Below are 26,132 nucleotides of genomic sequence, written 5' to 3' on the forward strand. Positions count from 1 at the left end.
TGAATCTGTAGACTGCTTTTGGTAGGATGGCCATTTTTACTATATAAATCCTGCCAATTCATGAGCATGGGAGACCTTTCCATCTTCTGAGGTCTTCTTCAATTTCTTTCTTCAGAGACTTGAAGTTCTTGTCATACAGATCTTTCGTTTGCTTGGTTAGAGTCACACCAAGGTATTTTATTTTCTTTGTGGCTATTGAGAGGGTGTCATTTTCCTAATTTCTTTGAGATAATTTTATACCCAGCCGCTTTGCTGAAGTTCTTTATCAGCTGTAGGAGTTTCTTCGGGTGCTGTGCAGTTGTGCCCTCCTCACCTCTGACCCTGGGAGTGTTAGAGCACCTGGGAGTCGGGCTTTGTCTGAGTGTTGTGGGAATGAGTGCAGAGCCAGTGCCCAGTATATGCTCAGGGCACTAGTTCAGACCAGAAGGGTAAGAAATCTTTATATGTGGCCAGAAAAATTCTCCGTTGTATGTGGTGTCCAATCTGGAAGGCACTTAGCAAATATCTACAGGTGACAACCGCAGTTCTAAGGAAAGATTCTGTAGGTATATGCCTGACTGTTACTTGAGGGAAGGCTCTGTGAGATTTGCAATGTGTTTCTTTTTACTATGGAAAAGTAGCAGAGGTTGCAAAGCTGTCATTTCGAACGCAGAAGCATTCTGGACTTGAAACCATCGAAGCAGCTAGCTCAAAGATAAATAGGTGTCCCCCCACCCCAAACCTGCCTTCGCAGTGCACACTGGGACTTGTAATTCAGAACTCAGCTCTCTCCGAGTCCACATAAGCACTTCCTCACTACATAGAGTCTACTTTGCATTCTTTAACAGTGTCATTTTGCTTCTAAATCATAAAAAGAGGGCAGAGGAGAAGGCTCTGTGAACAAGGTCCTTCCTATGCACACGAGACCCTGACTTGGATGCCTAGAACCCATGTTTGGTGGCAGCATATGTTTGAAAGCCTAGTGCTTAGAGGGGTCGGGGGTACGGGCTCATGCCTAGAGCTCACTGGCCACTAGTCTAGCTAAAAGACAGCTCCAGGTTCAGTAAGAGATCCTTCTCAAAAGAAAAGGTGCAGAGGAATAGAGGACCACACGCCAACATCAGCTTCAGCCTCCGTGTGCAGACACGGTGAATACCCTGCATGTGCAACCACACAGCAAGGAAAGACAAACCCTCTGAAGACTGCTTAACAGCATGGCTAAAGTGCTATGAGCGCACACCCCTGCAGTCACATTTTAACTCCTTCAAGGTAGGGAGTTAACCAATGAGACTAAGGGTATGGAACGGGCCTCTGAGTTGGGTGGTGAGTTGGGTTTGTCTACACACTGATAACGACTCCTCTTGATCCTCACTCGCTACTAAGAACATTACAGTTTGTTAAACAGCAGTTGCATATCTAAATGTAGTGATGTCCTCCTACTGTGCTGAAAGAACACTGATTAGATCATTTTTTAAAATCATTTTTTAAATGACAGATAGTATTTATAATTCTAAATAAAAGGATAATAATACGAAAGGTATCAGAGTTACCTTATAGTAATGATCTCCCCTGGGTTTGCCCGTATGAGCCAGCTGCAGTTGATCTTGGCGGGGTAGTCTGAAGGCCAGCCTGGGCTCGTGATTATTCCAGTCGGCCCTCGAATTTGTTCTGGAGTCTCACCACAAGCTGGAAGACAGCCACAGCAACCTTAGCTAGTCGTGACATCTTACATAAAAACAGCATTTCTCTGAAAAACCAAAACACTCCCGACATCAAGTCACATGCAGTAAGACATGGTTCAGCAAGCTCGGAAAGCCTCTCTAGTCCATGGCGGCATTTATTTTCTTCTCTAGAGGAGCCTTCTCCTTATTTGGATATTCCTAGTAACAAGGAGCTGTTCCAATGAGATCACTCAGGCGTCAGAGCTCTTACGTCTAAGCATTAAAGTCGCTCAATGCCCCAATCCATCTTTTCTCAAATTGATCTTTTAAATTTATTTTGTTGTGAGCTACTGAAAGTTCGATATTTATTCAATGAATGTGCTTATATCTTTAGGATCACCAAGTTGTTTTCAGTGAGCTTTAAATAACCTCAGGATGCTGAACTGTAGTTTTTGATACAAAGGAGATGACTGGATACAGACAGCAAGAAATCAAAATACCATCCCGCATTTACTCCAGCACAGCATCCGGCATAAGCACGAGGCTGCGACCAGAATGAAAAGCCCCCATAGGCTCACACGCTCCAATACCTGGTCCTGGTTTGTGGCAATATTTGGGTAGGTTTAGGAAGTGTGGAATTGCTGAAAGGAGTGTGTCACTGAGAGAGGGACTTTGAGGTTTCAAAAGCTACATGTCATCCCTCGTTCCCATTTCCCGTTTCTGGAGACAGAGGCATGAGCCTTCCGCTCTCAGCTGCTGCTCAGCTGTACCTGCTGTTTCCTGGCCACAGCTTCTCGGACCCCAGAATCACAAGCATCCCCAAGCCTCCTCCTTTTTAAAAGTTGCCTGGGTCATGGTGTTTTATCACAGTAAGAAAAAAAAAAAAAAACTAAGACAAGGGCCTTGAAAGATCCTAAACTATTAAAAACTAAACTTCTGAAGTGATACTCAAAATTCCAGTCCTTAACTACCGGAACACCACCAAAGCAAGCGTTTATGCTTACCTGTGCTCTCACTGATCTAGAATCCTGCTGATAACCTGACAATGTGCTCTTCCTCAGTAAAAATAAAAATGCTTGGCCAGACGGGAGAAAAGGAGAAAGAAACAAAAGAAAGAAAGAAGGAAAGAAAACAAATGAGGAACAGAAAAAAATAAAGCTAGCTAAAGGTTTGAGTAGAAACCCCTGTAAACTATTATTTCATACAATTTTAATGAATAATATTGACTGACTTCTAAAGTAATGGCTGACTAGAAGAAGCTGCAAATTATTAGTGGGAGAGTAGCTGCTAAGGGTACACAAGGATTACTAGAAATCTTGGGACAATTTTCAGAAAATGAAAATATTTATATATCAAAGTAAAAAGACCCGATGAGCACAAGTCATTAGCTAATTAGTATCTGTACTTAAAAGAGCATCGCTGAGGTAGAGTAGGAGTCGGTATGAGCAATGTACTCGGTCCCACATAGCGCCTGAACTCTGACAGAGTTTAAGAAATCTGGCGACCAGACCTGAAGGCAGCCAAATACCCTCACTGCAGTTTAGAACAGGCAAACTCTTCCTTTTACGCAGAGGCCGATGCCACTCGACTTAGGCTAAGGGTGATAGGAAATAAACTGCATAGTTTAAGAAATGTCATTGATGATGTTCAAAATAAAGCAAACCAAATTGCTTCTGGTCAACTCTTGGATCTACAGAACAACTCACTATCTGTAGAAAATCCACTGTTGATGTTTTAAAATATGTCCTACTGAGAACATAAGTTCAAGACCAAGAGGGAATTAGGATGTACTGCCAAGGGGTCAGACGTGAACCACTTTTAGAGCATGGGGAATCATGGCTGGGAATACAGGGCACACACACCATGGCTCTGCCTTCATCTCACTTCCCAGGCTCAATCACTTATTGATTGATTATGCCTGTTTGTCTGCATTTAATTATTTGTTGCTGTCGGGAAGTTTCATTGCTAGTAAATGTCTTGAGCTGGGCATGGTGGAACACTCCTCCAATCCCAGCGCTTGGGAGGCAGAGAAGGAAGATCAGGAGTCAGAGGTCATCTCTGACTACACCAGAGTAAATTTCCTCCTTTACAAGGAAAATGATCGATTGTAATGAATGATGGTTCAGAAAAGACTCAGTCGCTCCCAGAGTAATTCCATTATATGACCTTAGTGAAAAGGGGCACAACTTTGCTTCAGTTCACTAGTGCAGCCACAGTAACCTCATGAGATGACACTCCAAGGACCTCCTTACCAAAGCAACTAGAACCCTGGATGCAGGAGACTCTGACCTCCGACGTTTAAATAAATACTAGACCAACTCTGGAGAAAAACTACAAAGATTATTATTGTATTATTAGTTTTTTTAAACTAGGTTTTAGGAAAAAAACCCAAGTATATGTGAAACCAATAGGTGGTGCTCCCATACAAAAGTAAACTTTTGTGTGATGCACAGGACACGTGAATGCACATATACATGCACAAGCACACACGAACACATATGAATACTTGTAGACAAGTGCACAGGGCTGAGACATGCTGACACAGATAGGATTAAGACTTACTACACTTTATTTCCACCTGTATTCAGAGTGACATTACTTTAAGACGTACATCATTCCCCGTAGTAAATACAAAACTAAACTACAGTATCAAAGATTTTCCTTAGAGTCATACTCTTTGTTTTGCACATTCACAGAATGGCAAAACTTGGTATTTTGATCCAGTGGATTTAAAAGATCCTCAACTGATTGATAAACTCATTAAAACTGTTACCTGATTTCACATAAGCACACACAGAATTGTATAAACTTGAACATGTTATGCTTAACAAAGCTTATGTATGGTTAACATAACAGTCTCCTTTATTACTGTTTATGGTGATCTATGTGATTTTAGTCGATACACCCAAGTATAACGTATTGGGTTTATAGCATAATCATAACATGTCCTCCTATATTTAAGAAAAAAATGCATTACATTTCCAAAACAAACTTAAACTGCCCTCTTTCTGTTTTAGGTAAGAGTTTGTCTGTACTATGCTGGTCAGCTGGAACAGGAAGGTCCAGAGGCTCTCTCTTCCATCTGCCATTACTGGCCTTCCTGCAGTATAAACTACTTAAACCTCCTATTGTCACTTATTCATGTTAGACAAGTATTCCTACTTGACTACCTCCAACCTCTCCTTCAGCCCTCATGCCCCTCATCACTTTCGTCGGTGGTGCATTTCCGACAGCTCGCCAGGAAAAGCAAGACATTGCTTTCTTTCCTTGCTTTGCATTCATCTGATCCACTAAAATCACTTCTAATCTTAGCCATAAAAACTACACACACGCATGCACACGCACACACTCACTGCCAAACCTGGTGGGCCCCCAATTCTCAAGATACTCATCTTTTTTTAGGGCACCTGGCATTAACATTTTTTGCGTCTTGCTAGGGTCAACTACACGTGTTGGTGCTCCTCCAACCACCCTGCAGGCTTTCTTAGATATGTGCCCTCCTGAGCCACTCTGGCCGGGTGTGTTCATGGCGTTCCCAGAGCCTCTTCTCCATGCTCAGTGCACTGCACACACATGTAACCTCAACCACAGTGTACAGGCTGGGTGCTTAAATCAACTCTCTAGTCAGGGAGCCTGCACGGTCCAATGGTCACTGGACACTCTAACTTCAAATTCAACAAGGCCAGAACTTCTGTCTCCCAGACCCTTCTCTTTGTTCTACATTCCACATCTTCACTGGTGCCAGCATCATTTGGTCAAGAGAAAGGCAGGTAAATAAAAGGAAATTTATGTCAAGAACATCACAGGTTGTCTCAGAAATTCACAAAACTAGGTTTGGTAATGAGGAGAACTGGAAGCTTCATCTGGAGACCGAGCTTGCTTTCACTACCTGATACCAAGGCGCAGGTCTGAATTAGTGCCTGTCAGTCCCATTTCTTTCATTATATTAGTGCAGGACAAATGGTCCCATTCCATCTCACCCCAACACTTGAGCTCTGAAGCTTAACCGCACCTGTAATTTGTAGTTTACTGTGTTTAATGTGATTAAATCTAAGTCACTATCTTCTTGCTTTTAAGTGGGTATTCAAATGGTGAACGCCAAAGGGTGATGAAGGTGTAAATACAATTACTTTGATAAAGAAATTATCAGCTTTGATTGACTATAGTATGGTCAGTAAACAATATCACCTATACCAAATCAGAGTGGTGACTGGTAAGGCCTGGACTGCTTCAGGGAGACCAGGCTTGGTTCAGCAGGACAGGGGTAGAAGAAAGCTAATATATGCTCCAGAATGAAAAAGTTCAACAGAGGGAGTTGCTGGATAAAACCAGGGTGAGGATGGGGGTTGGACACAGCTCCCCAAACATCATTTACATCTTTTAAAAGAAATGGTTTTGTTTGTTTGTTTTAATTTCGTGTGCACTGGTGTTTTGCTTGCCTGTATGTCTTTGTGAAGGGGTCAGATCCAGAACTGGACTTACAGTTGAGAGCTGCCGTGGGGGTGACGGGACTTGAACCCAGGTCTTCTGGAAGAGCTGAGCCATCTCTTCTAGCTCTCACATTAATAATGTTTTGTTTTTAAAACAAAATGCTTGTATCTTCAGCCCCTTTGAACCTCATCTTTCTAGACTCTGACAGAACTAATTTACAGTATTTAAATCTTCACCTTCTTTTACCTACATTCATTCAACCTAGGCTTTCTCTATTGCTTATGCATAATTATACGATCTAGTTAATTTTTTACAAGAGTTAATTTATAATTTTATACAAGAGTTAATTACAAGAGTAATTGGCAAAGGGAGGAATTTTGTTAGTATAATATAAAATTGTATGAAAATTTCCTAGAATCCATTTAAGGTAGGAGTTTTTAGTTAAGGGGTTAAAAGGCCAGGAAAACCTTCCTTCCTTACAAGAAGTGGCTACTTTGGGCTAGCGCTGCCTGCTTTCTTCTGGATGCTCTTCCTGGGAAGCTGCAAGAGCTGATGTAGACTTGTAGCCACCATACGTCTTGTTAAAGTCAGGCACCTTCCTAGAGAAGGATCTGTCTGAAATGAGCTGGCTTCAGTTTGGTTATGTTGGCCCCTGCTGGAAATGAACGCCCTGAAGACCCAGGCTTATGTGGCTGCCCAATAGACACCAATGGCAAATACAAAAGTCTATGGATATCTGACCACATGAGTATTGCGACTGATATTTGTTTTTTTCTACACTTACAAAGTTCAACACCACTTTCTTCAAAAGCCTTGTTGTTTTAGTGTGTGTTGTGTAAAGCACGAGTTTTCCAAGAAAACAAACACACGCATGCATGCACACATATACACATATGCATACATGCCCATGGCATGTCAAACCTGCTATAGTTGTTCATTTTGCTTAATAAACTTCATAATTAGCATCATCAACTTTTTTTTTTTTTAACACAAACAGCCTCACCTGCAAAAAACCCCTCCAAATCTACTTAATTTACTTTGATGGGTACTGTTAGACATAAACAAAAACTCATGCATGAATGATGACACACATCTGCTCTAGGAATAGAACCCTGCCCCCATATCAATGGTTGCTGGGGTTGGTGGCATTTGCACTTGGGAGATGAAGGCAGGGAGACTGGGACATTGAAGCCTGCTTAGGCTACAGAGCAAGACCCATCTTGGAAAACTGAAGTCATTTAAACAAGGAGGAAACCAGGAACAAGAGTGAGGGCAGCCTCCAAGGCGGCGGCGATGTCTTTGCAGGCACGTGCGTGTGATGAGGCTAAAAGCACCTCAAAGTTGATTACTCGCTTACAGGAGACCTAGCTAGAACACAGGCATTTGCAGTGACTTACAGAAAATAAGGACATGTTTACAACCCTAAGGTGGCTAAGTGCACAGAGGGCTTAACTAAATAGTGTTCTAGTTAACATGTAACCTGCTCCCCAGGAGAAAACTTACTCAAGAATGAAGGGGTTCAGGGGTCCCTTAATGGATATCTTAGTAAGATTTTTGATTTAGTTTACTAGTTTAAAATAGTTAACATTTGTATGACTTAAAAAATAAGCAAAACTAATAAAAATACAAGACTTTATGTTTCTATTGATATTTCAATAATCTTACAGTAAAAGCTCAGAGCTGTGGTTGTAAAAGTAGATTAATACAGCAGGCTTTTCTCTCTAAACAGTCATTTTTATAGCAGTCATTTAAAACTGGAGGCTTCAGCTGACCTCTATTAAGATGAGGAAGGGAGAGACGAGATCGTGTCAAAATCACGTCAAATAAATCCTTCAATTGCAGACTTCATGGTTTTTAGAACTTGGAAAAAGGAGTTAGCAATGGAATTTATGATCTGACCTAAACTACTTGTAAGGAAAATGTACAATTTCCTGTGCAAAGGGTGAAGACCCAGGTTTCTTTTGAGAGCTGACAAGGGCTGGCATTTTATGGCAATGAGTGGCTGAGGCCAACCGGAACAGGAAATGTACAAATGTACGTGGTTTTGGATATAAGAGCTGTGGAAGGATGTACAACTATCAGAGGAACCTAACAACACAACAAGTATTATAAGAAATATGTAATGAGTGCAAGGATAAAGTATATCCCATATATACTTAAAATAACTTAAAAAATGCCATACTTGGGTTGGGGATTTAGCTCAGTGGTAGAGCGCTTGCCTAGTAAGTACAAGGTCCTGGGTTCAGTCCCCAGCTCCGAAAAAAAAAGAAAAGAAAAAAAAAAAAGAAAAAAAGAAAAAATGCCATACTTAACATCACCTTTCCAAGATAAACTGACTCTATCCTTTCCTGTCTGTGAGTTTCTCTTGGCTTCTGTCAATGACACCGAGTCACTGCCTTCTGAATATGCTGGTTCAGGACATGTCTTTTTATACCTATATTTACGTACATAATAAAGAAAGAACTCCTTTGTTCTTAGTCTATTGCAGTCCCCTTTTCTATACTTACATAATCCAGGAGGGTTTTGTAAAATTTTCCCCCTGTTCAATAATACCATGTACTTAGGTACACATGTGGGAAGAAAAATTACTGAGGCAAAGAGATCGGCTTAAGAGAAAACATGTAAGAAAATGCTATTAAGAAGGGGTTGACTCCAGTTAAAGAGATGTATTTTGGAAGGGGGGCATATTGCTTGCTTTGAAGTACAAGGACCAGTTGAACCTGTAGTGTCTAGGTGCAAACAGGAGAAGTGTGGTCCCTGCAATCCTGTTGCAGGGAGGCGGAGACACGTGTACCCCTTGGGTTCACTGGCTGGCCATTCAGTCTGACCTTATCCACAGACTCCAGGGCAATTGAGATGCTGTCTCAAAAATCCAAACAAACGATGGTGGTGGGCTCAGTCTCAATGTGACACTGTATCACCGCCCACTGACTTCACGGGACTTCACGGCCAGGGGTCAGGGAGAAGTAGGAGCCAGGGGATGTGGAGGCTTGCTGTGAATCTGTCTTCTGGACATGACAGAGCTGCTGCACGCAGAATCCCGATAGATAGCTACAGCTAGCTGCCGGCATAGGAGCTGCACAAGCCCAAGCCAGTAGTCAGCATAGGTCGAGGAGAGGCTCACGAGACCTCATCCCTGACTGGTGATGGCTGCTGGGAAGGGCAGATCTTTTTAAGGCTGTAGTTTCCGGTAGGCTGCCATGTTTCGTGGGTAATTTTAAAAAGAAAAGAAGGCATGAAGTTGGAAGGAGAAGCAGGGGTTCTGGGAAGAGAGGAAGGCAGACAATAGGGGCAGAGTAAAATACCCTGGATGCATGAATGAATTCACACATAAATAAAATTAAAAACAAAACCCAAAACCAAAGTGGATGATTCCTGAGGATGGAGTCAAGGTAACTTCTGGCTTTCATACATAGGCAGACATGTGCAAACAGGTGCATCAATAAACACATGGGAAATACTGTAGCCATGTAAGGGAAAGGCAGTAAATGTTGAAAAAAAAGTCCATCTAGCTAAAAATTTTACATGAAAACCCACTACCTGTGGACCCACTGCTGATTCACAACAGTATAATTCACATGCACACTCTCCCGCTGTGCACAGATACCTAAGGATGGGCAGGTCAATCATTTCCACTACTCCAAGTGGTATTCCTTAAGAATCAAATTAATTTGCTTGGACAGTAGTTCTAATCAAGGCAGGTAATTCTATGGTTTCTTGAAGATCACAATGTTCATAACAAATAATGATAAAATGACGTTAAATGGTGGTAAAATAAAACACCCAATAAAGTCAGAAGAGAAATTGAAGAGGAGCTCTAGGATGTGGTAAACGTGATCCGAGGAAGGCGATGAAACTGGACATGGTTACACTGTAAGAAACCAACCATTCCCTGGGGAGTTCCCAAGCATGAAGAGTAATTCTGAAATCGCTGGCAAAGCACAAGATAAGATGAATTGGGAGGATTCAACCTTTTATACACTTTTAAAAAGTCATGAGGGCATTCTTTTTTCTTGCAAGGGCATAAAAACTATTGTTATGGTACGTACATTTTCTAATTTATACACTAGAGAATTAAATGCTGAGCAAGTGATTATTTCTAGTTCCTGGATGGGGAAAACTATTAATTTCTGAAGCTTGTGGTGACTCTTGCGGGAAGCACCTGCATTACTGTAGAAAGGCAGGAAGAGGCAGTTGGCAAACCAGCTGGTCTCAGAGTCCATGAGTTCCAGACCATCTCTATCAGCTATGACACAATGCACATTCCTATCTAAGTCATTATGTCCTTTGTGTGCTCAAGTGAGGGGAATAAAAGCTATCAGCAGGACCATATTTCTACTTGTACAGATTATTTTTGAAGATAAAAACCTCCTTTATTTATACTGCTTACATTAGCAAGTGATATTAAAAGTCCAGTTCACCTGCAGCTAGTTTCTTTAAGCATAACAGAGTGCAAAGAGAATTAATTAAAAAGGAGGTTCTTGCTCATAGTTTCAGAAGGTTGGTCAGATGACTGGCCTCACTACTCCTGCTCTTTGGTGAGATAACTCATCACAGTAGGCGCCTGAGAGCCAGAGGGTAGGAAAGGACCACGTCCTGCAATCAGCACAGAGGGCAACCTGCTGCTGCTGCTGATCCCACGGTCTTCTCCTCTGAAGTGCTCCACTGCCTCCTAAGTGTTATCTTGGGGCCCAAGCTTTTATGTGTGGGTCTTTTAGAATTGTGAACTAAAATACCCACTAAGTGACTGGCTTTGTACAACAGTTAAGTATAAGATTTTAGAAATTACAGATAATTAATATATAATCACACTTGGAAGAATTAGTCTCAAAGTGTCAAAGAAAGTATTACACACGTGAACGTGCTTGTCTTGTACTTTGCAGGGGTCTTGCTCCTGCAGTACAGCGGACCTGTTCATCTGGATGAACTCTACTTCCATCAGCTAAGCATGATACACTCTCATAATATGCAACATGAAAATACACTGTAATTATTAAAACAGCCATTTAATAGCCATTAATATATTTAATAACATATAAAACATGATTATATAAGATTAATGTAAATAAGTTATCGTATAGTAAAATATTAACAAGATAAAGTTACACAGCATATACTATAAAAATGATGGTCTCTCCATTACCTCCTCAAGCTCACGGGGCGCTCTAATACAGCATCTGGAGCATTTCCCCGACCAGGCTCTGGGCAGGTCGGCCATTCACTGTGTCCTGTACTAATGCGTCTTACTTTCCTTAAGAATGTAGTATCCTGCATCCCACTCCCTTTCTTTGTCTGAAGGAGTTTCTTGGGTTCACACTAAATTCTATTTCATATTCTCTAATCTTAAAGATCCAAGTGGGTTCATATCAACTAGAACATAGTACCTTATATCTTTCTTCCTTTGAAATATGGATAAAAGCATTGATCAATGAAAAAGTGAGATTCTTTTTGGTTGCTTCAGCAAAAGATCAAGGTACTTGATTGAAAAACTGTAAAATATCATTGAAATACCACAGAAAGGTACAAAAGACCACTCTTCATTCACATAAGTTTCTATGTTAAAATTAACCATATAGCACTCTTAAATAATTGCCATTTAACTTTTCCTTTCAGATTCCTTACTTACAAGCCCTTAAGAATTAATATTTCATCAGACTAAATGCTCTCCAGTGAAACGTAAAGTACTACATTATAATACTTAAAACTAAAGCAATAGCTAACACCAGGCCATTGCATCTCAGTGCTATGTAAATCACAAGTTGTTAGCTCTCATGTAAGTAGAGCAACTGCAATTCAGACAGTGGTAAACACCCACCCACCCCACCCCCACCCCTGTCTCCCCACCTGCCTTTTTTAAGGCCACAACTAAACCATCAGTGGTGAATGGTTTGGGGGATCAGCAGTGTGTTGGACCTCCAAGTGTCAGAATAGATAGCTAAAAAATGCAAACACAGAAAGGCAACAAAGGAAGATGATTTGGAAAGAATCAATTCTGACAATCAAAAAATAATGCTTAAAAACTATCTGAAGTTTACACTTTTCTAATTAATAGTAACAAGAATTAAAGAATTTTGAAGGCAATATTTTTTCTTAGCTTTCGTATGTTCACTCTGCCTGATAAAAGATTCCACACCAAATGTAGAACAGATTCCAGACAAACTAATCTCATTTAGTGCATTCGACATTAAAGGTAGTTAGTAGAACTGTTTCATTGCTGCATGAGTATGACATGCCAGTCCTAACATTAAAATAAAATGTAAAACAAACAAACTTCCAGCCAAGAAAGGATTAAGCCCCCAATTCTAACAATCAGAATAAAAACACCCAGCAGAGTTTTGTCTAGTTATAGACAGAAGCCAGTCTTACTTTGTTTTTGTTTATGATATTACATTTGCAGGCCATGAATCAAAAGGAGAAGCAATTGATTTCTTTTTTTTTTTTTTTTCATTTAAAAAAACAGTGTCAGGAAAGTAAAAGATTAGGTCTTGATAGAATTACTACAAGGAACAATATTAAGTAAGAATTGATGATCATATCTAACATATTTACTCATATATGCTACAAACAGCTGTGTCAATTGGAACAACCCCTTGGATACAATAACTCTATTAGGACTTTATATAACGAATTCAGTCTTAGAAATAAAACTGTTAGTTACATTTTAATATATCTCACAGCATGATCCACACTAGGGGAAACCACTGGGCACAGCTCCAAAACATTAAATATAAATCCCACAGGATGGGGCTTTCACAGAGCATTATAGTAATGAACATAAACATGAATACAAATAAAAATAGAAAGTTATAAATGGAAAGGGCAGGAGATAAGATATAAAGCAAGTGAAAATGTAATTTAAGGTATGCACAGAAAAGGTGCGAATGAAATAAAATACTATACATACTGTGACAATGCATTGTGATAAAAATATTTCCACATTCTAACAGACTGGAACTTCTGCTGGGCCTCAAGGCCAGAGTTATCAATACATCTGGAGGTCACTGAAGAGACAGGAGTGCTGGCCTACTGCGTATTCAGTCCGTTTGGTTAACTTGCTTTAAGAGGACACTGTAACAATCAACCTGGCTTGCCTTGGACTCCCAGTCTTTAGACCTAATGAATAGATGCACTCCTAACTTACATGTCTTCCATGCCTGGTCCAGAGTAGTACATGTGTAGTATCATTTGCTTTCTGAAAGCAGCAAATCCACAGGTTGAAAGTGATCTTCTGAGTGAGTCCCTACCATAAACGTTGGATGCAACATTTGGATGGTAGTTGATAAACAATGATTTTGCTATCTGGGTGAGCTGAAGTAAAAGACTTCTGTAAAAGAATCCTCACTCCTTCCCTGTAGGAAGCCCTTTGTTAGGGACAGACACACAAGGGCAGGCACATGAACAGACACAGGGGCAGATTCCCAAGACACCCTTCAAGTAGGCACAGACTGAGACTCAGACAGCAGACAGAGCAGAGAGGATGAAGCAGAAAATCCAGACCTGGACTTGTTTCTTGGTTAAATGGCCCTGGGGGTTAAGTGCTGTATTTCTTTTCTTAATGTAACACATTTGATGCCCTACTGGTGACTCAGAGTTCATCACTAATGTGTTTAGTCCCTGCAATATACTAGGAGGCTAAATATAATAGGTGATTTTCTTTATCTTTTTGCTCTTTCATTTTTTGTAAAAGTTTAATGAAACTGTAATTCATGAATACATAAAAATTTTGAAAACTAACCTGACTTAGAAGCAATCAAAAGTAAGAAAAAAAAATCAAATGTTGGTTGTTTGATGTAAGTCAAACTCATAAGTTAGAGCAAAACTTAGTTTAAATTAAACACATCTTTAAAAATCAAATACTTTCTTTAAACAAGTACAAATGGCTTGTTATTAACAACCTGACCTAAAACATATTCCATTCCAGTGGAGGAAAGAATTTACATTTTGGCTATTTTTTTAAGTAAAAATATTTAAATGAACAATTTAATTTAAATGAAAATTTAGATTTAATATTTAAAACTACACTGAGATTGCCTTTCTGTTCCTATATAACAACTAAATTACTTGGTAGTGTTTGATATAATTTTATGATTATAACACATTATTAGATTCACAAAACATTTGTCTTTTTACCTGCTTATATATAAGGAGAAATTTTAAAATCTAGCTCATGAAAAGTTCTTAATTAAAAAGAATAAAATATATATTTAATACTTTTTCATATTCACAACCACGACTTCATAATTCAGTATTCCATACGCCAATCTATGGTCATGAAATGAGCAAAAGGACAAGTACAGTGATAGCTCTTGGGAGTTTTTGAGGAAGAAAGGAACAGAAATAAAGACTCTTAGAAACAAAGTGTTGTAAGCCAGGGTACCACATCAGTCATAAAGTAACAGTTCCCTCCATTAGGGCGTGAGTGAACAGAACCATAGAACTGAGCAAGTCCAACCATTCTCACTCTCACTCTGTAAAATCATGAAACTCAAGTCACTTACTGTTCACTAAACATCAATCACTTCTAGGTCTTTTGCAAACTTGTCTGGCCTGGATCTACTGTGGTAAGACACCGCACATGCACAGTTTGACTCCTCCTGTCCTCCATTGAGGTTCCTTGAGACCATTACCTACTGTGAGGCTTTGTGTAAACTGTAACCTACAATCACCTGGAGATGGCCTCTGGAGCTGCTGTGGGGATGATCTAGACCACGTTAATTGATGTGACAAGAGTCATCTTAATTGTGGGAGGGTCCATTCCTTGGGCAGAGGACCTCAGACTGCACATGATGGAGAAAAAAATGTAGGCTGAGTCCACATTCCTCCTTTGCCAGACGGTCTCAAGCTCCTGCTGCCTAGACTTCCCTACCATGATGGACTGCAGCTTTAACCGTGAGCCCGAAAACACTTTATCTCGTAACTTCCTTTTATTGGGGTATTTTATAAAGCAGTAAGACACTCCCACTATTCCGGGCACAAGGTCCAAATCTGCTTTAAATAAAACAAACTCATTACAGATAGGCTGAATATTCATTTGACGGACGTAGTTTTTCCTGTTGTAGAAATATATCTGCAAAGTGACAGGATACATTAGGACCTAATGAAACATTTTGAGTAGACTTTCCGCAGTGCAGACAGCTGGGGCAGGAGACTGCGGTACCAAAGGGGCAGAAAGGCCTAAGGTGAAGGCTTAGCGCACAGTGGGCAGCAGCACCAACTGCTGAGCTTTCTTCTGGGGAAGTGATGCTTGCGTTACAGTCTGCACAGGTGAGACATCTCAGGGATCAGGCATCTCTGTCATCAGCACGAAAGGGACCTAATTCTCCCAGATGCAAGGATTTCAGAAATCTTATACAGTATGTACTTTGCTAACTTCCAAATCTAAAATCCAACATGCTCTAAAATCTGAAAGATTTTTATTATGACAATAGAATTATGGATTTCAGATTTTTAAATTAGAGATGTCTAATTAATAAAGACTACATAAATATTAAAGTCCCAACATTCCATTCTGAAACACTTCACACAGGGATAACAATGTATGAATAGTTCCTCACTTGCCAAAGCCTCTGAGGAAACATCCATTCATTCTGTTTAGTATGTAATAGGAACAGGTTTATATGCTGTTCTTCACAGAAGGATGATTTTTATAAGACTAACCTTTAGAAAAATATTTCACATTAATAATGTTTTACTATCTTCTGAAATGGAGTATTTTATTGATTTATAAGTCCACTTAATTAAAATACACATTGTTAGGGGATGAATTGTATTGTTCTCAAAATTCACTTATTAAAGTCCTAACATCAGTACTTCAGAGTGTCACTGTGGTATCCAGGAGATTCTCTGATGAGGCAATAAGTTAGAACAGTATCACACGGGTGGGGTATTATGGTGTAACTTCAGAGCCATTAGAGCAGATCTAGGGCAGGGCACCGTAAGATGGCATCTAAGAGCCACAGAGAGAACACTGAATGAAGAAACGATTTCTGCCACATCTTGGTTTTGGCCTTCTGACCTCCAGGCCCACAAGAAAGTGCATTATGTGGTTTAGTCTGTGGTGCTTTGGTATGGCAGACACTGCAAACAATAAGTGCATCTGCGGTGTTTGAGATTCCTAAGTAGGAAAAGACTAATAGAGAGAACACATCTTACTCCTTTTACAGTGTCACTTTCTGCTGATGCTTCTCAAAAAGGAATTTATTTAAGAGCAAAGGCAATACTACAAAACGGCCTAGCAGCCTATCTCAGGCTAACAGAGAAAAGTAAGACATATAATCCAGTCCTGACCAGTTGACATCAAATTTATAATCTGATGACTGGGTATGTCCAAATTTCTGTAGCTTTTCACACTGCATATTAATCTGCCCAAGTCAGCAACCAGTATTAAGTAACTGACATACTATAAAATCATACCTGGTAGTGAAAATACACTCAAAGGCCAAAGCCAACCATCCTGCAATGTCACAGAGCACAAAAGGCTCACACATGAATTCAGATTCCAACTGCAGCTAATCTTCTAGAAGCTACCATTTGTTGCACTTTTGTAACAAAAAATATTGACAATTGTTTGAAAAAGATTATTAAAGCACTCCTGTACTTTTTTTAGTTATATATCAATTAACATTATCTTCATGTGTCAAATAAAACATTGTGTAGCAAAGGACTGAATGCAGAAGCATATGCTGAGAAACCAGCTACTTTAAATGCATCGATAAAAGCTTTATAATAAAATGATACTGCTGACATGTTTGTTTTAAAAATACATTTTAATAAAATTATGCTATAGACACAAGCTTGTAATAAACTCATTCTTGTTATGTTAAATTGAATTTCCAAGTGTTAAGGCAATTTCTCATCTTTAATTTCTAGAACAGTAAATACTGATAGTGATCAAACACATTATATAAACTTTTATTGGACATGGTGCTGTGCACCAATAATTCCAGGAACAGCCTTACCAAGGCAGAAGGATTTGTTTTAGGATAGCTTGGGCTACACAGTAGTAAGATCTTGTCTCAAAAACCACAACAAGAACAAATGGGTGGGCAACACACATCAATGATCATGTATGTAATCTCACCTCAGCATGTGAGAGGTGGGGGCTAGAGGAAGCTATGAGTCACCCAGCCGCAGCTCACTGAAGAAAGTGCAGGCAAGAGAAACCCTGTCCTAAGTGACCATCTCCAACAACAACAGCAGCAGGAACAACAACAACAACAACAGCAAGAACAACAACAGCAACAACAACAGCAACAACAACAGCAACAACAGCAAGAACAACAACAGCAGCAACAACAGCAGCAACAACAACAGCAACAACAACAACAGCAGCAACAACAGCAAGAACAACAACAGCAGCAGTAATAGATCTGGAGCTGTAGTTCATTCAGTAGGAGAAGAACACACACCTGACATGCTCAAGGGCCTGGGTTTAATCCCCAGAACTGCTAACAAAAGAAGACTCCAAGTTTTCAATTTTCTTGTTGTTGAATTCATTCTCCCCTTAAAACTCCTATGTTGAAAACCTGCTCCCAATATTTGAGGGCCAAATCATTTTAAACCTTTTTTCCCCACCTTGACTCATTTTGTGGGTGGGAAGGAGCACCTGAGCTAAGAGTGCACGTGCAGTTCAGGGGAAGGTCACATGCAGGGCTGGCTCCCTCCTTCCGCCATATGGGATCCTGGGACTGAACTTGGTGGGAAGTGCATTTACCCAACAACCATGCCAGTGTCCCCGGGACAGTCTTAAAAGGGGTAACTGAGATTACATAGGGATGGCTTCCAAGCCAATAATGAGTCAGGCCAGAAGGAACCAACTCTCACTAAGGGTAGGCTAGGTCTTAGGCTTTGAAACAGTTCAAATAAGGTGACTGTCTCAGGCTAGACTTGACGAAGGCCTCCTGAGAACCAGTGTCACTGCCTCCATGGTTCCTGAGTCAGTGTGTTGATGGGTGGTGTTGCTTTGCTCCTGAAGGTTTATCAGGATGGCAACGTTTTATCACCTGTTCTGCCATTTTCGATGGATCCATGGCAGCTGCGTCCTCCGTGGTTCTTTACGCTCTTTTGATGACCTGCCCACAGTTCAAAGAAAATCAGACCCAACAGATGATGACAGGTGGTGACTTCAGACCAAGCACCAATGCCTGAAGAGACTGATTACGGCCTTGAGAATCCCTGCAGTTGGCATGGCCACTGCTTTGCATAAAGAGACTTGACTTTGACAGCTCCAATGACAGATCCCAAGACGATCCCACCTACAGCTACTTCCGAGAACCTTATACACAGCCTCTGACCTCCTCACAGCAGATCTTCCCTGAGGATTTTCCTGACCCATAACAGTCATGTAATGTAAGCAGTTTACTCTCACTATCCCAGGGATCCTGTCCTGTGTACTGGACTCCTTGGTATTGTGGCCTTCACCCCAGCACAGCTTTTATTATCTATCTATGGTTTTATTCCAGGTTTTATTATCTACCTGTGATGTTTATCAAGAGAGGGCAGGATGAGCTGGTTTTACAGAGAAACAACTCCCATGACTACCAGCCTCTGGCACAAGCAGAAGCCCTAGCCTAAGGTTAGGGTTCTACCAGAAGCAGAATGCAGAGAGAAAGACTACAGGGGAGTGGTCAGATTCAGTCACAGGAGGAGTTCTAGGAAGCCACTGAGAGTTACTATCTTTGACTATTGTCTATCAGTTTTCCCCTAATTGTAACATTTCACCCTGGAGGTAGGTGAGTTCTTAAGACAGAAGGCAGACAACTCAAAATACCTTCAGGAAGTTCCTGAAACTGACCAGATTTACTAGGCCCCTCTCTTTCAAGAGTAAATAATAAAGATGGCTGAGGGTCATGTCAGGCAACTTTTAAGACAAGTAGAAAGAAAAACAAACAAACAACTCCCAGATGAAGGAATCCACAAAGACTCTGAGAACTGACAGTTGCCCCAAAGAGACACAAACCAGCCCATCTGCCTAGAAGAGGTTTAGAACAACTGAACCATTTGGAAAGGATACTCTCCAACCTGTGGAGCTGCCTGTAGGCTCTGCAGTATGTTCCAGGTTCCTAGCTTTGTGAGCTGTCACACACACTGGGGTGATGCAGCTGCCTTTGAGTCATTTCTGCTCCTTTAAGTAACCCTTCAGCCATAGCTCTGTAAGTAACCCTAATCAAACTCAATGGCTCCCCAAGGTGGGCTTTAGTGGTATCCGTGCTTTGGTCTGTCATGGGCGACCTGTCTGGGGTGAGTAGACTATGGGTGTTCATCTCCCCAGAATTCACACAACACTAACAAGGACTAATAATACAGAGAGTTGAGGGTCATGACAACCAAAGCTTGCAGTTACTGACATTAAAGGAGTTTCATATGTGTGTTCATGACTTCCATTAGAACAGAGCAGCAGAGAGGTCACTACAGTACTAGATTGAGTGTCCTTATAAAAGGAAAAGAGACTGTCTTTTCCTCTTAGCATTTTCAGAAGAACAGTCAATGAGCCACTGGTGTACCAGGAATCAAACTTGCCAGCACCTAACTTTGAACTCCAGGCTTAGCATGTAGAACTTTGAGGGAATTGCTATAACTTCAACTGCTACAGCAGGCTGAAAGAACCAATATTTGAAAAGAATCCTGAGATAACAGTTTTTAAAAACTTCTGAGACAAAAAGGTTTTGGTTATGGAAATTATTTATAAACAATACTATTTCCTTTTGTGAATTGAGAAGGTAATCACAGTCTCATCAGCTGTTAAAAATGGGACACACACACAAGATCATTTTTAGAACTTAGCTTCTGCTGAGCTCGTCAGATGGCCCAGTGGGTAAAAGCACTTGCTACTCAAGTGAAGCCCTGGGTTCCATGCTAGTGCCTGCTATGGAAGAGAACTGACCCCACAGTCTGTCCTTTCACCTCCTCACACGGGCCTGCCATATAATAATAATAATAAATAAGGCGAAATAAATAATAAATACGATAAAATGAAAATCTTTGGCTTTAGTTGAGGTATAGTCAATACACAATTAAAAGCCTATGAAAAAGTAAAATAAATGATCAGACAAGGCTATTTTGATTTCTGGAAGACCAGGCACATTCGTGAGGTTAGTGAGCACACAGACAAACCCAGAGTTGGTGATAAGTCCATTAACTTCCTGAATATAGAGTCAGAGACATAAAACAAACAGCAAACTTCTAAGTTTGCTTTTGGGAGAAAAAAAAAAACAAATAAAAGAACTGTACAATCTCTCTTGTGCTCTTGCTCTTCCCTTCCTGCCCCTGCTCTGTCCTCCCATTCCCTCCCCCCCATGTGCTCCTGGCAGGCCTCTACTCTACTTCCTCCCCCTCCTCTCCCTCCTTCCCCCTGCCTTTCTCTGCCTCTACTACTCTTCTAACTACCCTCCCCATGCCCTGAATAAATTCTATATTAAAAAAAAGAGAATTGTAAAATTTATAATAAAAATCAGTAGGCTGGTAAATATTGCTGTGTAACTTTTACCTACCTAAATTTTATCAATAATACAGGCAAACTGTCAGCAATTATCAGTAGTCAGAAACTATTTCAATACATGAAAAATAAATTGCTTTTTCTATGCTCATAACTACAGTCAGCAGAGCAAATACAGTAACAAACTGAAGTCATTCCTAGCTGTGTGGTCACGGCCTTTGGTAGCTAAGCTGCAGCTCAGGTGGATGAAAACCCTGGTTCTCTAGCTGACTTCTGAGCTGACACAGATACAAGTACGCTAATGGATTGCTACTGGAAACAAACTGCACTCAAGTAAACAGCTTTTTTGTGGAATATCACTCTAATCTAAAACATCTAACAAGATACTTCATTTCTAAGTCTGTAAATTCTAGAGACAACATCAGAATTAATTTCATTTTTGCACAAGTTTGCATAGAGAAAATACTAATTCTACTTGAGCTTTCAGCTTACCTTCCACATGAAAATAATCACGCAGTCTGTCTGGGAAGTATAACCAACCCTCAGGCATGCAATATCACTTCATCTTAGAAGAATTTCCCCATGTTCCAGTGCCTTCCTTCCTTATTACATGCTGCGAAAGCAGCAATAATTTTTATAGCCAAATATCACCCCATAAGGTTTTCAATATTTACCATATAAGTCATGCATGAAATTTAAACATTACAAAAGATGACTTACCAGTTGACACTCCTGAAATATGCACATTTTCGGAAAGTTCTGCAAGAGCACCATTTCCTAAAATTAAACATAATGGGTAAACTAATTTCCAAGGTACAACTCATAAAGTTTTCACATTCTTCTTAAAAGAAGACTATACATAATGACTTTCAATTATTGGAAACTAAACTTTTATAATAATGTTAAAAAAGAGGAGTAAGACAAAACATTTTGGAAACTACAATAGAGTGCAATCTAGAGACCTTACAAATACAGAGAGCTGATCAGCAGCTATTGATCAGAGGAACTGAGCACCACTGTGGACAGAGACCACTTAAAGGCATCCCGGCCAGAGCCGGTCCCATCAGCCGCTGGTTACTGTGGAGCTGCACTGACTAAAGTTCCACGTTAACAGAGGTCTTTCATTGCCATGCATCTTCCAACTTTTTCTGCTCCCTCAAATTAATGCAAGAGGAACCCCTTTAGGTACTTATTGTGTAAAACACATCTTAATATAAATTATTTTCCATCAAATATCACCCTCCCCAACTCTCAGGTGCTAGTGCTGGAGATGAATCCAGGATCTTGAACGTGCAGAGCAAACGCTCTATCACTAAGGAACATCCCCAGTTCGTTCTTGTACAGACTGCTCGCTACTTCTAAAGTTCTGTCTCGTCACTTACTGTCTAGATCTGCGCCTCCACAGTCAGAAGGGCAGAGAAAGGATTATCTGCACAATGGAGGGGGAGCAGAGTTCTTTCTGGTTGGACAAGGAGAAAATTGCAACGCTGTAACTAAACTGTTCTGTTTCAAGCTACACAACACTTCTTCCAGATCCTAGAGCAATAGATGCTCATCCATTGACAGATAACTAAATGAGAGGTGTCATGGCTCCTAAGATGAAACCATATCGTGGCACAGAGCACTGAACAGCCGTCTATTTTTTTCCCAACTGAATAAAGTACAGAATTACTACTTAAGAGTAAGACAATACTAAGAAAAGCACACTTAGTCATCCACAGCTCTACTGATCAAGTGAGAACTGCTATATCGCCCTCAGTTAGGAACAAGACAGCAGGAGTGCACGCACGCAGTTGAGAGACATTAAATACACAGTAAATCGCTTGCCTATTTTATACTGTGTGGTAATGCTCCATTTCTTTTGCCCAGCAAAGTAAATCATAGGGCAAGTGTCCATCCACTTCCTTACCACATACGACTTACTTATTTTAAAGTAGAAGAAACAAAATAGGAAACATTCAATAAAGCAACTAGTGGTTGTCAAAAGGCAGTGTCCACTGCCCAAACCTTTGCACTCCACGCCCAGAGAACCCGAGTGCATGTGAGAGCTGAAGCAGCAAAGCAGGGCCTGACTTGTGCCTTCTACGACACACATCTACATATTACAGCCATGCTTCGGACATCCTTCCAGGCAAATATAAAACTGTGGATTTTAATGATAAATGTATGTCATGTTAAATCTTTCCCCAGGACAGTAACTAAGAACGGGCTGAGGAAGAAAGGTGGGTGCGGTGGGCTCTGGACTAGATGGCCAAGTCCCCAACTCCAGCACTGCCGCCTCCTGTGCAAGTTAGGGCGAGTTGCCTAACCTGTTTGAGCCTCAACTCATCTCTAAAACAAGGAAGCACAGGGCTTAATGGAATCCCTTAAAAAGGAAAAAAAAATTGTCTGAATCTATCAATACACAAATGTATAAACTGATAGAACCTTATAATAAAGTGTTTAATAAACTGAAATAAATAGCCAGATATAGGAAAATTTTGAAAAAAGTTTCAGAACATTAGAATATGATCTAATTTTAACTTTAAAATCATGTAATATAGCTTACAACATTCATATTTATATAACCATGTTATATACATACATGTGCACATATATATAAACCCTGGTAAGTCTAGGGGTATATAAAACTGTAAATTCCAGGAACGGGGTCAACAGATGTTTTCGTACACTTAAACAAGGACTGAATTAGTTACATATAGGCACAGAGTTCTTGAAAAATGTTATTCATATTACATAAAAATTAGAAAAATGAGTGAACAAATGAGTGCTCATTCCTTATCAATCTAGGGGAATAGAAATGTGTCTCTGCTCAGTGGTGGAAAATATTACAATTTCAGGAAAGAAGCAGTGCTCTTGGAAACTGATAATACTGCTGGTTTTCCATATAGTCACTGTTAGTTGAACACAGTCCTTTTCTGAAGTCAAAAAATGATAATCTTTGTTAAAATCAAACATTTTGTTCTTATTAGCTTGGATGTTTCTGACTACACATAACTTAACTGGATAACTTAATTTAGGTGTACTCCCATCAAAAATACTTTAACTAATACATTACTTAGTGGTAGCATGGGGGGGGCGTCTAATAAACTTTACTTCTGCAACTACATGTTAGCAGCTGTCTAGATAAAAAGCCAGGCAACGGGTGGGTAACACCCAAAAGGCTTTTAATAAGGTTTCACTGCACCTAAATCAGGAAATTATTTCTTTTCACATATTTTATTGCCAGTATTACTAATTTAATCTACGAGGGGTTAATGATCCTCAATTTCCTGAATAAGTATTAAGAAGGGTAACCGGTCCCACTCACTGACTAAATGCAGAGGATTAATGGTCCCCACGTCACTAACTAAACACTAGAGTGGTTAAGGCTCCACTTCTTACTCTTCTGTAGTTCTGACACCAACCTGGAGAGAAGGTGTGTGAGTCTCGGCTGCACCGACAGTGCATGAATTCCGTTATGAACGCCTGGGGATCCAACCCTAGCACTGACCTTAGTTAGACTTCTGGAAAGCCTGGCCTGGCTCACTTGTATACAGTAGTGGTATAAACAATGCTTATATTTATGGTCTCTCCATCTGGTGGTTTTGTTCTCTCTGTTCTCTTTTGATTCAGTAGTTAAAGCCTTGCTAATAGCTGGTCACACTGAAGGTCTGGCAGATTCGTGCCAGCTAACTCTAAGCACCCTACAGCATTCATTCAGCAAATCCTTAACACCTTTAAACCAATTTACATCCACGGGCACCACAGCTGCTGTGGCTTAGCTTTGTATGTTTTCTTCAGAGTAAGAAAGTGCCTGAGTAGAAAGTTAAACACCAACCATTAGTCACTAAGACCTTATATTGCCAATTTTAGAAACAAATCCAGGTTCTATATCAATTCCCATGGCATAAGGAACTGTCTATTTCTTACTTATAAAAATAAAAGATTCAGACATGGATGCATTTCCTGGTTATAAAAGGAACAATGCTTAGCTCTCAAGGGTTAAACCCAATCTGAATGGAAAAACCCAGCCTTAAGGACTAGCCTTAGGCATGAGCCTGCCTGGCATTTTACAATTTATCTTCCACTGTATATACAGCAGTTAGTTATCAGACTTACACACACACACACACACACACACACACACACACTCCAACACACACACACACACACACTCAACGAGGTCCTACTCTTGGGAGGAGTGAGCTGGAGGAAGAAGTGGGGGGGGCAGCAATGGGTTACAGCTGGGTTCAGCTATCTTGCAGCCTTGGGGACTGGCACAGAACATGACATAAATAGGGATATTCAGTCTCTATCTGCTCAACTAAAGAGTGTCTGACATGTATGTAAGAAGTAGGCAAAGTCCTGGCTCCCAAAGGGCTGGCACTCTCTTGAGAAAATTACCCAAAATATATGATACAAAAGCAAATAATGCAAGTGTCCTACTCAGGATAGAAGGAGAGACTTTCTACCAAATGTCTTCAATTGGAAGACATTGCAAATTGCATAAGAAATGTCAACCAAGCATTAGATGATGTAATTACGGATTTATTTGAAAAATGCAGGACAGCAAACAGAGAACTGTGAAAGGTGGGAATGTGAAGGGAGCATGTACACAGAATAAACAAAACTAAGAAGCTCCCACAGAGGGCTCCTCCTACAGGTCATGACAAGAACTGCAACATGCCAGTAAGTTGATGTTGAACAATTTAAAAAGCTGGAGTATGGGTTCACTAAACTCAGGGACTAGATATCAGTTTGTGATGTAAATCGGGGATTGCCGAGACAAAAGGGACAAATGAAGTGAGCACTAATACTGCACGGGCTTTCTGCCAGGAGACCTCCTGGACCATCAACACCCATCTCAGCAAGGACACCTTGTTAGGCCAGGGGAACAGAAACAGGGTTAGAGTGAAACCCTGCAAAAAAATCACCCCCAAAATGTGCGCCAGGGTCCCCATCTTAGACTAATCTGCGTATGTGAAGGGTGAGTGTTCCCAAGGGACATCAAGAGCTGATACAAGGTGCAGTTACAAACCCTTCTGGGTCACCTACTTGAAGTCTTCTCTCAAGTGTGGAAGTGCTCTCAGGGGAGCATTCCAGAGAAAGGCCCAGGTACCGTCAGCCAGCAACTAGAGCACCCACAGCAGTGGCAGGGCCGAGGAGGACCTTACTCGAGCTGCCACTCACCTCCTCCTGAAACTTCCAGTGACTGTCCCCAACGGCTTGGTGTTAGGTAAGCAACTAAGGCTCTTTGTCACCACCCAAAGACCAGAGTTCTATCCCAGGCACCCACATCGGGAAAAGAGAGAACCGATGTGGGTAAGTTGTCTTCCGAACTCTACAAATGAGCGTGCGGCCTGCGAGCCTAAACCTCTCCAATCCCGCTGGCCACCGGCAGCTGCTGTAATCAGCCTAACGAAGCAGCTGCACAAGTTCCAGACCTCACACCACAGCCAATCCCACCCTTCTGTTTACAGCTGCTCAAGTCACATGACCAGCTCCTCACAGCCAAACGAATGGCGTGGGAGGATGGTCCCAGGCTGAGGGGTGAGGTGCTAATGTTTCTAAAGCACACTAGGGCATGATTAAGTAGAGAAAGGGGTGGCCAGATGGCTGACAGACGTCAGTCAGGTACAAACTGA

At 40.7% G+C, this 26,132-nt stretch overlaps 1 protein-coding gene across 1 annotated transcript in view; it reads right to left on the reverse strand.

Moving 5' to 3' along the window:
• Lrp12 (LDL receptor related protein 12) overlaps positions 1–26,132 on the reverse strand; it is a 71,500-nt gene that overhangs the window by 15,080 nt on the left and 30,288 nt on the right. Inside the window, exons 2-3 of the mRNA XM_032914670.1 lie at positions 21,226–21,282; positions 1,530–1,665 (exon numbers count right to left, since the gene is read on the reverse strand). Coding sequence (XP_032770561.1) covers positions 1,530–1,665; positions 21,226–21,282 — 193 coding nt within the window. The remainder of the gene's footprint in view (positions 1–1,529; positions 1,666–21,225; positions 21,283–26,132) is intronic.

This window comes from Rattus rattus, chromosome 1, assembly GCF_011064425.1.
Source record: "Rattus rattus isolate New Zealand chromosome 1, Rrattus_CSIRO_v1, whole genome shotgun sequence".
Taxonomy (NCBI): Eukaryota; Metazoa; Chordata; class Mammalia; order Rodentia; family Muridae; genus Rattus; species Rattus rattus.